This window comes from Salarias fasciatus, chromosome 14 (assembly GCF_902148845.1).
Source record: "Salarias fasciatus chromosome 14, fSalaFa1.1, whole genome shotgun sequence".
NCBI classification, from domain to species: domain Eukaryota; kingdom Metazoa; phylum Chordata; class Actinopteri; order Blenniiformes; family Blenniidae; genus Salarias; species Salarias fasciatus.
Window position 1 is genome coordinate 5,763,019 of NC_043758.1, and position 15,522 is coordinate 5,778,540.

General features: G+C 47.6%; 2 protein-coding genes across 2 annotated transcripts; both read left to right on the top strand.

The window, feature by feature from the left end:
* Window positions 1-922: 922 nt before the first annotated feature.
* rilp (Rab interacting lysosomal protein) lies at window positions 923-8,565 on the top strand. Its single transcript, XM_030109299.1, has 8 exons — window positions 923-1,588; window positions 3,054-3,177; window positions 4,609-4,730; window positions 5,452-5,637; window positions 5,721-5,887; window positions 6,028-6,153; window positions 6,258-6,356; window positions 7,087-8,565. The coding sequence occupies exons 1-8, from the start codon at window positions 1,244-1,246 to the stop codon at window positions 7,211-7,213; spliced, it is 1,296 nt and encodes a 431-aa protein (XP_029965159.1). The 5' UTR covers window positions 923-1,243; the 3' UTR covers window positions 7,214-8,565.
* Window positions 8,566-9,301: 736 nt separating this feature from the next.
* Window positions 9,302-15,243, top strand: scarf1 (scavenger receptor class F, member 1). The gene is made up of 11 exons (XM_030109423.1): window positions 9,302-9,469; window positions 9,771-9,832; window positions 9,979-10,080; window positions 10,302-10,842; window positions 10,921-11,139; window positions 11,234-11,362; window positions 11,969-12,075; window positions 12,223-12,334; window positions 12,643-12,767; window positions 13,298-13,435; window positions 13,511-15,243. The coding sequence occupies exons 1-11, from the start codon at window positions 9,363-9,365 to the stop codon at window positions 14,623-14,625; spliced, it is 2,757 nt and encodes a 918-aa protein (XP_029965283.1). The 5' UTR covers window positions 9,302-9,362; the 3' UTR covers window positions 14,626-15,243.
* Window positions 15,244-15,522: the final 279 nt, after the last annotated feature.

The following is a 15,522-nucleotide window of genomic DNA, read 5'->3' on the forward strand; positions in this document are numbered from 1 at the left end:
CCGATCATCTCCATCTCCTCCTTCACTCCATCCTGATGCTTTATAACATTTATTTGTCTGTAGATGTAGTCTCACTCAGATTGTTCCGTCCCTCCTGCTGAATAGTGGTTATTGTGTTGCGTCCTAAACTCTCACCACGGTCTTGTATATGTAAAGCGAGCAGAAGGGAACTGAAGCGTTGAAGTTTATTCTGGCTCTACGGGGGAACTTTACCGCCTCGCTTCCCTCTTTTGAGAAGAAAGGGCTCCACTGGTTTTGCTCTGATGCATCAGTCATGATTTGGTTTCAGTGACTTGCTCTTGAAGTGCACTTACCGGATACCAAAATAGGGACCGCCGATAACAGAGCTGACTGTGTTCTCCTCTTGTTTAATTAATCATGTTTTGTAATATTTCATTATAGACCCATGAAATACAGTGTAGGAAAATCTCAGCAGTCACACATGAGTGAAGACAAGTGAGAGTAGAAAAAGGGAAATACTTCAATTTCACCAATTTCACAGGGTGATCAAATGTTTTTCAGCAATTTTTAGTCTTTCCTGTAGTCTGATTTCTTTACCCCCCCATACACACACACTTATCTGAACACACTGTAAAAAAAGGAGGAAAGCTGTTGAATTACAATATTGATATATATATAGATAAAGGATGTGAAAAGAGGATAAAACATCACTTTATCAGATCTCCTAAACCTGATGACCTGATTTCTGACTTGACAGCTAGTTTTTCTTTTCTTTTCTTTTTTTTTTTTTTTTTTTTGAAGCCTGCACAGGAAATGCAGCGCTCGCGCTCTGTTGCTTGCATAAGACTGCATGCACGACTTGGCAGCAGGCAAGTTAGTGCATGCATCTCTCTGACTGTGTGTGTGTGTGTGTGTGTGTGTGTGTGTGTGTGTGTGTGTGTGTGTGTGTGTGTGTGTGTGTGTGTGTGTGTGTGTGTGTGATCTAGCGTTACATTGGTCGGGACAGGAGGAGGATCCTGCAGCGGGTACACTGCCCGCTACTGTCTCGAGCTGTCCACCGGCCCTGCCAGAATGCGCGTGTACCGCTGGAACGAGGGCACGCGGACCGAGTAGATAAGTTGGAGGCGCGGAGCGGGTGGAGTTCAGCGGCGCGGACACGCTGTAAACTTCACCCCCACACACACACACACACACACACCTCCACCCCCACCCCCGCTGACGGGACATTATCGCTTTCGACGGTGGATGCGGGGCACGTGAAGCGAGCAGCGGGGACTCGGACATGGAGACTCAGCCGGAGCGCGGCAGCGGCAGCTCCGCCGCGGTGGAGCCCTGCTTTGACAGGACCTTCTCCACCCTCACCGTCGACGACGTGTACGAGATCGCCAAGCTGATCGGCGCCGAGGTGGAGAAGCTGATCGACGGCTACGGGAAGGAGAGCGTGGAGGGGCTCGTGCCGCGGATGGTGAAGGTGCTCGAGCTGCTGGAGAGCTTCGCCTCCAGGAACCACGTCCAGCAGCAGCGCGAGGAGGAGCTGCTCAAGACGTTCGAGTCCCTCCAGCTGCAGCAGCAGAAGAAGCGGGGCGGCCGGGAGGGCGACGAGGGGCCGGACAAGGACCGAGCCCGGGTGAGGAGCGCCGTCCGCCCCTTTACGACCACCACCACCACCATTTTATAAACACTGCATCAGCGACTGTATTTACTCCTCGTGTGCGCGCGCGTGTGTGTCTGTGTGTAATGACAACGTGACAGCAGTGGAACAACTGGGAGTTTCAGCTTTAAAGCCTCCTGTTATGTTCATTTGTCACGAACAGTAATAGTACAGGTCCGTCTGACCCGCTGCATGTTTATTTACCCAAAAGAAAAAAAAAATCCCAATCAGGATAATTAATATTTAATGACTATTGTATCAATATTCAGTGCAGTGGTGTTCCTCACCTGTCAGGTAATGGTGAAATTAGGACAATTTCCACATTTTCCTGAAAGAAAATACATGATAAACCTTGTTTTAATATGTCACCACTTTCTCTTTAAAAGTCCAACATATTAAAACACAGTAGTTCATGGGCAGCGACCTCTGACCGCCAGCAGCCCTTCATCCTCACTGACATTAGTTCCCGGGTTATAGAGTCCTGGAAGTTGCTCTGCTTGTCCCACCCTGTCCTGACAGCAGTCAGCTTTAGTTCAGCTCCTTCCAGTCCTCCCTAAAATATATCTCCCTTCTCGGTTGGGCAATAAGCTGCTCAATATCTGGATCATTTAAACGATCAAGGAGCTGTGGTCATGAGAAGCATGCAGAAACCTGTCAGCAGGTGCATCATGGGAGTAAAAGGATTAAGTGACCCTACCCATCCTGCTCTATGAGCTTCACTTACAGCAGCTCTGATATTATACTGGAGCAAACCTTAACATTTTACTGCTGTTAGTGATGATAGACCCCAAATCATGATGGTACCTCCGCCATACCTCACCACTGAGTTGTTATGCAGTGTTTTTTAAAGCCAAATGGAGGGCTGTATATATTCTCTTTTATTATCAGTCCACAAAACAAAGTATATGAAGTCAAAGTCGCTCGTTGTGTTGCCACAAAACATCAAACAATATGGAGCATTGTAAATTATAACAATTACAATGAGACGTAAAGTGATTCTAGACAAGAAAACCATCAAAATTATCACAAATACAGACAAAGACATGTCAAATGGGTGACAGAAACATGTCCTGCTGTGCTTCCTGTCTGGACTGGACATATCGGAATGTTTTACAGCTCGTTCAGATCAGATGTCTGATTAAAGATTAAATGTTTTCGTCTGCAGCCACACATTCACCTTTAATCATCATGTAGACAATACCGTCTCACAGAAAGGGGTTTGTTGAAATGTGTTTGTGCAAAGTAAACTTTATGTTTTATTAAAACATCTGTGATGACTTAACCGTGAAAAGACACACCCGTTTGGACGCCACTCCACAAATCTGGATCTCTAAACACTCTCCAGAGATTTTCTGCTGAGCCATTTCAGATGTTCTGTTGGTGGGATTCTGTCGGGAAGTGTTTCTAGTTTCACAGAATGGCTGTCGTCCATTTTGAACAGGAGCTGGAGCAGAAGGACCAGCAGTGGAAGAGGAGGTGTGAGGAGCTGCAGGTTCAAGTCCAGCAGCTTCAGGAGGACAAGGAAGATCTGCAGATCAGGCTAAAGGGCAACAACGCTCAGGAAGGTTTGGCCTCATCTTTTATTCATCTTGTTTACTCGAATCAACTGTAACTTTAAAATCTAAAACCGATCCAGCGTCTCCTTTTATTTCCCTCATAAGCTTTCAGTTCATCTTCAGACATTAAAATAATAAACTCCTGCATCCTTCTGGAGTTAAAAGACTGTAAGAAGTAATTATTTCCCAGAATGACGGGGTGACAGCAAACCCCAGTGGATTTTACGATTACCTTATTGTCAGCAGCTCAGATTCATTAAGAACTCGACCTCACACCTGTTGAACCAATTCAAACGCCAGGTGAAGAGAGCGGAGCCACCGTAAGCCTTTAGATTCACCTCCACACACAAAACTGCACTTCAGACGCTTTTCTTTCATGATGATGATGATGATGATGATATAACCCCTCTACTTCAGAGAGAGAAGCTTCCACGATAAAGTTTCCTTCAAAGTAAATCCAGCAATGCTGCGTTCAAACCAATCGGTTCCAGTAAAGGCTCTCGTCAACACTCCAGCAGGAGATACTGAGCACCGACTGCCTTCTCCTACAGTCACTGCTCACATTTGAAGAAGCTGGCAGTTAAACGCTTTTCGCCCCGAGGCACAAAGTGGTCCGACTGGTATTGCGTTGTTGTTTTGTTGAGTTCTCAGAGGCCCGAAACGACTTGTTGACCCTGAAAACACATAAAGACAACTGAAACATTACAAAACACAGAACGTGAAGCAAATGTGAAAAGATATTTTTAATGTCGTTTCACAGCGCCGACAGATTCCAGCCTGTTTCTGGTTTATCGTGTTCATCAGAGTCAGAGGGTGGATCCCTTCGCTGACTTTCATTTTCTTGTCCTGACAGGACAAAAAAACATTCAGCCTAATCACTAAAGCAGTTTATTTGACAGGAGGCAATAAGGCAGGTGAAGGTCTGTATTTTTTATGTTCTGAATACGATCCCTGTGCTTCAGGACGCTGAGTTTCAGATGTCCCAGAAACTGCTTCCTTTAATGAAAACAAACTGCTGTGTATGGACAAACACACCCCATGTATCTGTGTTGTTGCTCTATGATTGAAGAGCCGTTTTATGAGAAGAACATGCTGCGATTAATGTTTAACTCGGGTTTATTTGACCGAGTTTTCAGACATTTCGGCGGCTTCACCTGAAACAATCCACAGTAGTGGGAAGTGTTTGTATAAAAACACAACGGTACAACAGTTTTTCCTCAGGAAAATGTACTGTTATTGTTGTGAACCATATTATTTCTCTATTCATGTAATTGTTATGGTGATTCCTTTATTTCACATATAATTTAGTGTATCTTAAAACACACATACGTTCATACGTAGTGCTAGATTGTTACAGGGAGGGACAGTTTTCACAAAAATAACTTGCATATTCTACACTTTATGTAACCCATTTGTTTTGTGTGTGCGTGTGTGTGTTAGACCGTGTCCAGCGGCAGGAGCGGGAGGTGATGTTAAAACTGAAGGACGTCGTGGACAAGCAGCGAGATGACCTGAGGGCCAAAGTGCAGCAGATCGGCACCATCTCTAAAGAGGTGGAGGCGGTAAGTGGGCCCAAAACACAACACTGGGAGAACACACACACACACACACACAGTTATTATTCATTCATCCCATTGTCCTACAATCATGAATCTGGCCTTATGCCTGTGAAGTTCTGAGAATCAACAGTATTTGTAGTATCAAAATGGTGTAAACGGCACCACAGCAACCAGGGGAAAGCCACGCAGCGAGGAAACCAGGCCAGAGATTATCCCCGTACTCTCCGCTTCAGGATTTAAGCCGCACTTCAGAAAGTCAGGGCACCGTTTGCAACGGCACACGTGTGCTAATGTGTGTGTGCGCGCGCGCTCTTGCATTGGCACGTGCCTATATATGTGTTAAACCACATGATTTAAATAGCAGCCATAACTGAGCGTGTTTGTTAATGTTTAGCTCTTTAGTTCCGATCAGGCGACTCGAATGCCGAGAGAAGAAAAGAAAAACTTGCTTCCTGGTCAGTGTTCAGCTGACCGCCGATTGTTTTTGCGTTTGTGTGGTCAGACAAATTCCTCAAATATTTTTCATCGTGGAAATGAAAGCAGCATTTGTCTGGACACTGTACGGTTGTTTCGCCCTCTGCTTTCCTCGGACGCTCAGTCCTGCTGGTGCAGATAAAATGAGCTTTTTCTCATTCTACATGTTCAATATCTGAAGTTTCTCTCCCTGTCTGTCTCTTTGTGTGTGTGTGTGTGTGTGTGTGTGTGTGTGTGTGTGTGTGAGCAGCTCCAGGAGCAGCTGGAGCGCTTCATGAAGATGAACGCCGAGCTGCGGCACAAGCAGAACGTGCTGCAGGCCCAGCTGAAGAGCACCGTGGAGAGGAAGGCCGACATGGAGGCCGACCTGAAGGAGAAGAGCAAGGAGATCGAAAACCTCCAAGCACTGCTGGACAGAACCAACAGCAACAGCCTGGTGTGCAGCCTTCCTGCATACGACCCGCTCGTGTTTCCTCTGTCTTCGTGGTCTAATCCGATGCCTTCGTGTCGTCCCTTCAGTCGAGTCCCAGTAAAACAGAGCAGCAGTCGAAGGAAAAGCCTCCCGACCAGAAGGATCAAGATCAGCCATGCTTCACCAAGAAGGAGGTCCGGGACATCCTGTTTGAGAGGAATGAGCTGAAAACCAACCTCTTCCTGGTGCAGGAGGAGCTCAACTACTATCAGCGGTGCGTCTCACGTGTTCATGAGAAGAGCTGCCGTTCAGCTGTCTGTCCTGGTTCAGAGCTTCAGACACAAAATGTTGAAAATATTGGCGCAGTTGTTTCTTTCTGCTCAGCTAATTTCACGGTTCTCTTTCACCCTGCAGGGAGATACTGAGCGAGGAGCGGTGTCCAGGTTTCCTATTAGAAGCTGTTCGCTCCACCATTAAGAAAAGGAGAAAGCTCATCAAGGCCAAGATGCTGGGGATCGCCGTCAACGAGTGCAGCAGCAGGTCTCTGTCGCACACACCCCTCACACTCCTCACACTCAGAGCTATCACGGGCGAAGTGCGTTCAGATGGGGAGGACTCGCTCACGCTGTCCTTCATTTCTCCAGTGACGAGGAAGAGAGGACGTCTCTGTTCACACAGTCAGAAGTGGATGGAGCAGAGGTGGATGGTCCAGTGAAGCCGGATGAGTCACGCATTCGAAACTTGTGAGTTCTGCACCAGTCAAACTAGACAATGTAACAAATATATCTAAATAAACAAGATCTACAATACAAGTGCACAGTAAGAACTCTTTTGAAATCCAGATGTTGGTACAGTACACAGGGAATTGGTCTACAGTGTCGCTGAACTTTGCACCTAAACCAGCTTCAGTTCTTTCTTTCTTTTTTTAGTAACACCTCAGATTTGTATCCTCTCCAGATTATTTCTCAGTGCAACGAATGATTACCTCTTCTTCGTCCAAACTCCATGATGACTCTTTGGGCCTGACAATAACTTCGTAGTCATATGATGAGTTTGCCTCTGATGACGTTGGATTTACGATTGGAGTTATTTTACTGAGTCACATGTTCTCTTACTGGTAGTGGCGTTTCTTTCAGACATGCTTTAAAAGTCAGTACAGTGGTTTATATGTTGCTCCTCCCACTTGTGTAAATTTACACTTATGAAATGTCACATCTGTTGTTTGTTGACAGGTTGATTGAACAGTAATAACTGCAGATCTTTACAAAATAACTTTGTCTATGTGCTAATCAGGGGCAAAATATACGTAAACATATATAAACAGATGGAGTCTCAGTACTAATTCGATGCCTTTCTCTCTGCTGCTGCAGTCTCTGCACTGAGATGTTCGTCAGTCCTGCTCTATATTTAGCAGTAATCCCCGACTCCAGGCCTGACCTCATGGCTGTGTCTCTCTCACTGTGTCGGCTGCAGCTTTGGCTTCCTGTCGCGGTCTGGCAGCGGCCGGAGCCCCACCCACATGACCAGCTCCGCCTCCACCTGGGAGATCATCGGAGACTCGGAGGCCGGCGAGGAGGCGGAGCGGCCGGGGGCTTCCTGAGGCTTCCTCCCCGATCGCGGAGTTTGAACTGTGAGACTCCTCCCGAGTGTGTGTGTGTGACGCCCGTCGTGTCCTCAGCTGTGACTCGTCCCTCGGTTCAGGAGAAAAAGGTCAAGAGGACTGTAAAACGCAGTGTGGAAACAAGTCAGGTTATTCAATCAAGGCTACTTTAAGTTCCTCTATATGCGAATTTCAATCTCATCACGAGGCTCTTTTTTCACAATCCAAGTGAGAAGCGGTGATAAAACAGCAGAATGTACAATTCACAGTATAAAAGGGACACTTTTTCAGATGGCCTAGTGTATTCAGGTACTGAAACTACAGTCGTGCCACTATTTTAAGTAAGGTAAAAAAGACACGTTTAGCTAAAACCAAAGACAATACTAACAAGTATTTTATGAATGACTCTAATAATATGACAAATAAGGGTCACTTCTTTTCTGTAAAGTTGTTCTTTTTAAAAGTTTAAGAGTTTTATCTCAGACCTCATTAGGACAAATCCAAGCCTTGTGTTTACTCTTGTATCTTTAAAGCACTTTTACCCACAAAGAAAAAGAAAAGTTAGTAAAAGTCTTAGTACCAGTCTCTTCCAGCAGCCAGTTCTGTTTAATCCGTCAAGCCTTAACGTGCTGCTTATGTTAGAAATATGTTTTTTAGTAAATGTCGAAGCACCGGGCCGGTGTGCCAGAAGTATGTGCTGATTGGTTGCACCAATCTGAGCGTTGTGCTAAAGAATCAGTGTGGAGAATTCAGAGTATCCAGCAGTATTGATCCACATTGATATTAATCAATACCTCTATATGAATACAGGTACCAGCTCACAGTTAGAAAACGATGGAAAAACTCCTGTGGTGATAATTTAATGTTTTAATCTTAATGATTTTAGCTGAAAAGTCATAAAAATCCAAAACATTAAAATACTTCTTAAGTGTTTTCTGAGACGCTATGTGAAAGTGATGAAGCTGGTAAAAGAGTCAGTGTTTTGAGCTCCAGTGAAGACATGAAAGACTTCTATCAGTCCCATGCGGCTTCTTTGACATGTGATCATAACATGCTTTCAAGTGGAAATATGTTTTATTTAGGAATCCATTCAGCCTCGTTCCTAAAGCCATCCCCCAGTTCTCTTTTGAGTGTCTGATGGTAGGACACGTCAGATCAGTGATACTTGTTTATCGACGACATACGAACCTCCAGTCTCAACATTGTCCTCTAAAATACTGTGTTTCAATATAGATATATATATATATATATATATATATAATATATATTTTTAAGCATGTGTGTTATCGAGCGGTTTTAAGATGTGGATAGCCACGGCAGTGTATTTTCTGTATAGTTTTTGTAAAAAAAACCAAAACAAAGTCTTGGTGACGATTTCCTGAAATTTGAGATTTCAATAAAATCCACGTTTAAATGAAACATAATGATCTCAGTTCCTTTTTTCTTCCTCTCTATTAGTTAGAGCAACAAGCACTTTTTTTTATTAATCTATTTAAGACCTTTCATTTAATTAGAAAAAAAATCTTCAAATTGAAAATCTGATTTTATGAGAGTTAAGGCCGAGACAGTTTCAAACTGTTATTTCAAACTGAGATTAAAAACACCGGGAATCTGCTGCTCATTCAGATTCTAATCTTTCATAAGACGCCGCTGTGACGGTTCATTTTTAAAGAGGCTAAAACTCATCATGTGGCCATATTTCCATCAACTTTTTGGGAGGATGAAGGAATTTTTCACCCCTTCCCCCACTGAGGACCTTCAACAATAGGTTCTGGGAAGAAGGTGAGCATCAGGGGTGTATGTTTGTGTTTGTACGCACCCAGCCGGTGTGTGTGTGAGTGTGTGTGGCGAGCTTTGAGTGTTAGTGTTCGACCATCTTTAAAAAGCTCTGTGTCTGACTGAATAGAAGGAAGTGGCTCAAGCTTCCCCAGGAAATGGGAAGAGGAAACCCGGGGGCTTCGACCTCTCTGGCTGCGCCGGAGCCACAAGACGAGGAGGGAGCAGGGGAAGGAGGGAAGGGTGGAGGGCAGACGGGGAGAGATAGTGGCCCTTCATTGTGCTCCCCACTGGAAGCAGAGCAGGCGGAGAGGAGACAGAGACAGAGGGGACAGGGCTGGGTTCGGTGGCAGGGTCTGGACTTGGTGTGGAGATGGAGCTTCTCCTCCGGGCGCTGGGCGCTCTGCTCTGCTGCCGGCTGCTGTCCGCTCACACTGTGGATCTGGATCCCGCCGGGAAGAACGTCTGCCCCGATGCCAGGTACGCCTCGCTTCACCCACACCTGACAGCTCCTCGCTGTCTGGCTGATGGACTTTAACCGAAAGGAGAAACGTGGCATCCTTCAACTGATGTAATCGGTGTGAAAACAGCTTCGGTGGTCGGTGTGGGTGGGTGTGAGGGGGAGGACTGTGACTATCTCTCAATCAGCTGAAAAGCAGCTCCTTGGTGTTAATCAAATCCTTGTCTTCATCCTAAATATCTCCTCCTCTTTCTTGTGTTTGCTCTTGTCTATACATCTTGATTTGTTTCAAATGTATCAATCCATGTTCTGTACATTCAGGAAGCCCTCTTCCTTGGTGTGTTGTACTGGATGGCGTCAAGAAGGAAACCAGTGCACAATACGTGAGCTCGAAGCCGAAAATGACCGAAGCCTCTCTATCAGTCCCATTGTGAGATTAGTTGACCTTCTTTTCTTGTGTTTTTTCTTGTGTCTCATGCCAATGTGCGTGTGTGTGTGTGTGTGTGTGTGTGTGCGTGTGCGTGTGTAGCTGTGTGCGAGGGGGAGCAGGCCTGCCTGAAGGACGAGGTCTGTGTGTATCCTGGAGTGTGTCGCTGCCCACCCGGCTACTTTGGAGCTCAGTGTAAAACACGTGAGTCACTGTAAACACCGGCTGCTGTTTGGCCCCGAAGCAGAAAACCCAAACATTTCCTTTTGGGTTCGGGAAAAATACAGATTACTACAATAACACATCCGTCTATTCATCTTTTACTCTGAACTTTTATTACAATTGCAATTAAAATCATAAGAGTTGAATGAATTTACACAGAGGCTCAGTTTTGGCACACATATATGTTTTTTCAATTTCCCCAGGCTGTCCTCCGGAGTTCTGGGCTTCGGACTGCCGTCGGGTGTGTCCGTGTTACCCGCACGGGCGCTGTCACCCCGCCACGGGCGAGTGCACCTGCTACCCCAACCGCTGGGGCCCGCTGTGCCAGAACACCTGCCGGTGCACCCGCCACGGCCGCTGCCACCCCGTCCACGGGAACTGCACCTGCTACGAGGGCTGGTGGACGTCCACGTGCGCCCAGCCGTGCCAGTGCTTCGGCGCGGGCTCGGCGGGCGCCGGCTGCGACCAGGCGACGGGCCGCTGCCAGTGCCGCCGCGGCCACTGGGGGCCGGACTGCACCTCCGCCTGCAGCTGCAACCAGTCGCCGTGCGACCAGGGCAGCGGTCGGTGCGAGTGTGAGGCGGGCTGGTGGGGGTCCGGCTGCGAGCAGAGGTGCACGTGTGACCGGGCGCACGGCAGCTGCGACCCGACCTCCGGCCAGTGCCTGTGCCAGCCGGGCTACCACGGTAAACTGTGCAACGAGCCCTGCAAAGACGGGTATTTCGGGAGCGGCTGTAAAAAGAGGTATGGGTGTGTGCAGGTCAGCGTTTCCGCTTTTAACCCCTTCAGCGGCGTCTGAAGGACTCCGTGTCTTGGTTTTAGCTGTGGTTACTGTGAAAACAAGCGGCCGTGCTCCCCCACCGACGGCGCCTGCTCTGCCTGTGAGCCCGGCTGGAACGGGACGCGGTGCGACCGCACCTGCCCGCCTGGTTACCACGGCAACGGCTGCAAGGAGAAATGTCCCCGATGCAGGAATAATGAACCCTGCGACCCCAAAACCGGGAGGTGTTGGAGCTGTGACCCTGGATGGGTTGGACCCAGGTTAGAGCAAAACCCGAACAACAAGGAACTCAGTTAGAATATCGAACCGGAGTTCGTCTTAGATGTTTCATTACTGTTTTGCGTCTTCTTGCAGGTGTGAGGAGGCGTGCCCCGACGGAACATTTGGAGACGCGTGCCACTTCCTGTGCAGCCCTTGTATCCATGGTAACTGCCACCACGTCACAGGAAGGTGTGTGTGTCAGCCGGGCTTCCAGGGAGAAAGGTGAGGTCTGCTGTTTCACCTAAATACACACAGTCAAGTCTGCATGACTTCAGGATTCTTCACAGTCAGAGCCGTAAAGAAATAAATCACGTTTTCTTGATTTCCTTTTAACAAGGTGCCATAATTGTCACCATTAAGCTTTTGGGGGGAAATGGAAACTTTCACCATATGTATTGTGACTGTATAAGTAAGAGTTATCTGTTCGATTGCTGTTTCAAGTGTGATCCACTGTGACTGATTGCGCTTCTTTGCTTTGCACTGTGCCGACCTCAAACCGCACGCCAGTCATTAACTGTGATTTTATAAGTAAAAAACTCATGGCAACAGTTAGGTAATGAGATTTTATTCCATTAACTTGGAGAAGTATTGGAGAAGGATATTTGCTTAATCTGTCCCATCAAAATAGAAAAAAACAAACAAACCCAGAGTTAACTCCTGTCATTCTGAGGGTAGAGGATTGAAATATCCTGTGGTCCCTTTAATTTCCTTTATTACGTCAGAGTTTATTCGTCATGATTTTAAAATAGACGCTGATTCAGTGTTCACACAGAGACGGTTTTTGTTCATCCCGGTGATGTGATGATTTGATTTTCTGCTTTCTTCCAGCTGTAACAGCAGCTGTCCCGCCCTGCAGTTTGGTCTGAACTGCTCCTCTGTGTGCAGCTGTGGGGAGGGAGTCTCCTGCCACTCCGTCACCGGCTCCTGCCCCAGCAGTACGTCCTCCTTCAGCCCTCTGCCACGGCGTGTGTGTGTGTCCATTAGTGTGGTTATGGGCCTGAAGTAAGTCGTGTGTGTGTGTGTGTGTGTGTGTGTGTGTGTGTGTGTGTGTGTGTGTGTGTGTGTGTGTGTGTGTGTGTCAGGCAATCGAGGCGCCATCCTGGCAGGGGTGCTGGTTCCGTTGCTGCTGCTGCTTCTTGCTGTGCTGTGCTGCTGTTTGTGCTGCGGAGGAGGACCAGCTGATGGCAAAGACAGGTCATTATAATCATCATAAGCACCACTAATAAGGAATTTGAAATAAATACAGTTGCATAAAAATATTAAATTGTCTGAAACACAGAAACAAATATAGAAAGGTTTTTCAAATAAAATGAAAACACTGAATGACATCAGTGAGTTTTATCCTTCCTTAGAAGGAAACTCAAACTGCATTACTGGTCTGTTGTGGTGTTTATCTCATTATAATAATAATTTTAGCTGTCGAAAATAAATCGCTTCAGATTTTACAACCGAAAGAAAACGTACCAATAAAGTGTTGAAAAGTTTTGTGTCTGTATCTGAAGGGAGACAGTGGCTGACGGCGGCCTGTCGGTCCGGATGAAATATCACGTCTACAGTGTTCTGGCCAACATTGGTGCTGCTCTGCCCTGTATCTCCAACTGGTCCTCTGGACTGCCTCGCGTCACAGGTGAACACCAAACACACAAACAGTGCATACTGTGTTTATACAGTATTACACTACTGTTAGAGAATTTTGCTTGAAGTCTGCAGAGTTATAAGAGTTGAGTTATTTTTAGGCCTACAGTGTTTGTGCAGAAATGACACGTGGGTTATGAAGTCAAGCCGCACCATTCAGATTCTTGGCCAAAGGTGTGGTGAAATGAAAGTACAACGCAACTATATTTATCAGCAGCTCGCCGCCACATCAGGGTCACTGCGGTGAGTCACTGAAAACCTGTGTGACCTGACACACTTTAGGATACCCTTAGAAATAAACAGGTTTGTTTTTTTTGTGCACTACAACGCATGTTTTTCTTGGGTGGTTTGTTTGTTGAATCTATATTTGTTTGCCATTCACCTTCTCAATAGAATGTTATTAAAAACAGGAAATCTAATTCAAATCAAATAGGCCATAACTTGGTGACTAACAGAACTTTAATGATTAAACTGATTATAAATGACAGGCCTCGTTTCGGTGTGACTCTTTCATGCTCTCAGTCTCTCACCACGACCCGGAGCTGACCTTCAACCACAGCTTCATCGAGCCTCCGTCCTCCGGCTGGGTGACGGAGGGTTCCTCTTTCGACAGCGATGAGGAGGAGGGAGAAGCTCTGTACTGCGTCCCCCCGAGAGAAGGTAGGGGCAGTCACGTCGCCCTCTGTTGGTGGTGACCGGGACGGTCTCATTTCCTGCGCTGTGTCTCTTGGACAGACATCCCGGCTGTGGCGGCCGGAGAGTTTCAGGAGATGAGCTCCAAGTGCAACATGTTCCTCGACCCGTCGGGCTTCAGCAGCGAGGACATCACGTCACCCTTCAACATCCCTCGCACCTCCAGCATCGCCAAGTCCAAGCGGCCGTCCGTCTCCTTCGCAGAGGGCACCCGCTTCAGCCCCAAAGAGAGGCGGGGCTCGGCTCAGGACCCGGCGGCTCTCCAACGCAGCAAACCCAAGTCACCCTGGGGCGTCCTGATGCTGTCGGCTCTGCAGAGCCAAGGAGCTGCAGCCAGGACTGGTGAGGAGGAGGAGGAGGGTGGGGGCGAGGAGAGGGAAGACGCAGTGGATGTACAAGCAGATTACGAGGAGTCGGAGCAGCAGGCGGGGAACCAGGTGGAAGACAAAACCCCGTCTCAAGCCACCTCGCAGGTTTTTGGGTTGTCGGGAAGAAAACGGACCGTGTCCAACGCAGCCGCCCATAAAGGGACGCAGCAGTCAACATCTGGCTCCGATGCGCCGGCGGGCGGCTCCAGTAAGGTCACCACGGTGTACGTTACCGTGGGTAAAGCAGGCAGGCCTGTGACAAAGACAGAGCCGAGCTCTGAGGGGCCGGTTCAGGCCATGCTGAGGAGACTGGGCAGCCTGCAGAGGCAGCGGGAGCAGGAGCCCAGCAGGTCCAAACCCCGGGGAGCCGAGGGGATCACCAAGCCCCCCCGGAGGAAGCTGGGGGCCCGGGCCAGCCTGTGGGAGCAGGGAGGGGCGCCTGCAGGGGAGGCTGCAGTGTGCAAGCCGGTCCGGAGGAAGCCCGCCTCCCACAACCCTCCCGATTCAGCTTCGGCCGCTCCCAACGAGGCTCCGCCCTCAGAGGGCGTCGCTCCCAAGCGGCCGCTCTCATCCATTTTGAAGAGCGTGCCGGAGCTGTCCTCTGCTGACCCGGGGTCAGATCGGAGGGCCGACGCTGACAAGAGTGGAGCAGAAACGGAGAGCAACTACCTGACGGTGGGGCCAGCAGGGGACGCCGCAAGTCTCACTGAGATCATCACCAACGAAGGAGCCGCGGTCAGCGTGACAGATGAACCCTGCTATGAGAATGTCCTGGTCAAACCCTCCTAAACACACCAGCGGGTCTGACAGAAACACGCCTGCCTGTTATTGTGCAGCCGTTACCCTCCAGACAGTCCTCCGTTCAATTTGACTGACAGTTTATGATGGTTAGAATGAGGAAGAAAACGTTAAAACTATGGGAATGAATCTGAAAGGTTGCTGGAGCGATGACTGTTAACTTGACTTCACAGTCCAAAAACACATGTGAGGTTAACTGGTGACCAAAAGCTGCCGTTACGTGTGAATCTGTGTGTGTGTGTGTGTGTGGTTGTAGATTATTGAGGTTCATTAAGCTGAACAGACAATATTCAGCTATGATCAGTATGGAGGAACATATTGTTGAGAAGAAATGCGTGACTCAGTTGATACACTGAGTGATTGTTCCTCATGTTTGTGCAGGCTGCTTTTTAAATGTTTTTATTGAGACCATGACAACAGACAGAAGTGTTGTGTTCAAGTCGCCGTCTCCCCGCTGCTTCTCAGACCTCCGACTTTCTGTCACCAGGAAGGTAAATATGAACACGAAGTGGCCGAAAGCACGGTGGACTGCTGTTATGTCTTTTTTACACTTTTTTTTATGTATGTTAAAGATGACAAATTAAAGAAATAAAAATCTTGGAATTTGTAGATACGCGTGGTTTATTCTTGAAAACAATATACAGAGCTGTGCGATTATTCTGTGAAAAGCAGTGAATGTACAAAACATTCAACCTGGAAATGTTGCAGATTAGCATTTTTCAAAGTCAAAGCAAACCGTGGGTTTCCTGGCTGTTTGCAGACTGCTGCAGCTGCGAGGCCGCCTGTTATCACCCCAGCTGGAATATTAAATAAAGTCGGTCAGCTGATGTTGGGAAATTATGAGATAACTAATAAAAAAAAACAAAAAAAATCAGCCTGCTGAACTTT

What these genes read in the sequence shown, in the direction of transcription:
- rilp (XM_030109299.1), top strand. Translation starts at nt 1,244, where the DNA reads ATGGAGACTCAGCCGGAGCGCGGCAGCGGCAGCTCCGCCGCGGTGGAG. An exon ending in GAGCTCAACTACTATCAGCG is followed by an intron (nt 5,888 to 6,027) that starts GTGCGTCTCACG and finishes TTCACCCTGCAG; the next exon opens with GGAGATACTGAGCGAGGAGC. An exon ending in GAGTCACGCATTCGAAACTT is followed by an intron (nt 6,357 to 7,086) that starts GTGAGTTCTGCA and finishes TGTCGGCTGCAG; the next exon opens with CTTTGGCTTCCTGTCGCGGT.
- scarf1 (XM_030109423.1), top strand. Translation starts at nt 9,363, where the DNA reads ATGGAGCTTCTCCTCCGGGCGCTGGGCGCTCTGCTCTGCTGCCGGCTG. An exon ending in AGGAAACCAGTGCACAATAC is followed by an intron (nt 9,833 to 9,978) that starts GTGAGCTCGAAG and finishes GTGCGTGTGTAG; the next exon opens with CTGTGTGCGAGGGGGAGCAG. An exon ending in TGGACTGCCTCGCGTCACAG is followed by an intron (nt 12,768 to 13,297) that starts GTGAACACCAAA and finishes TCATGCTCTCAG; the next exon opens with TCTCTCACCACGACCCGGAG.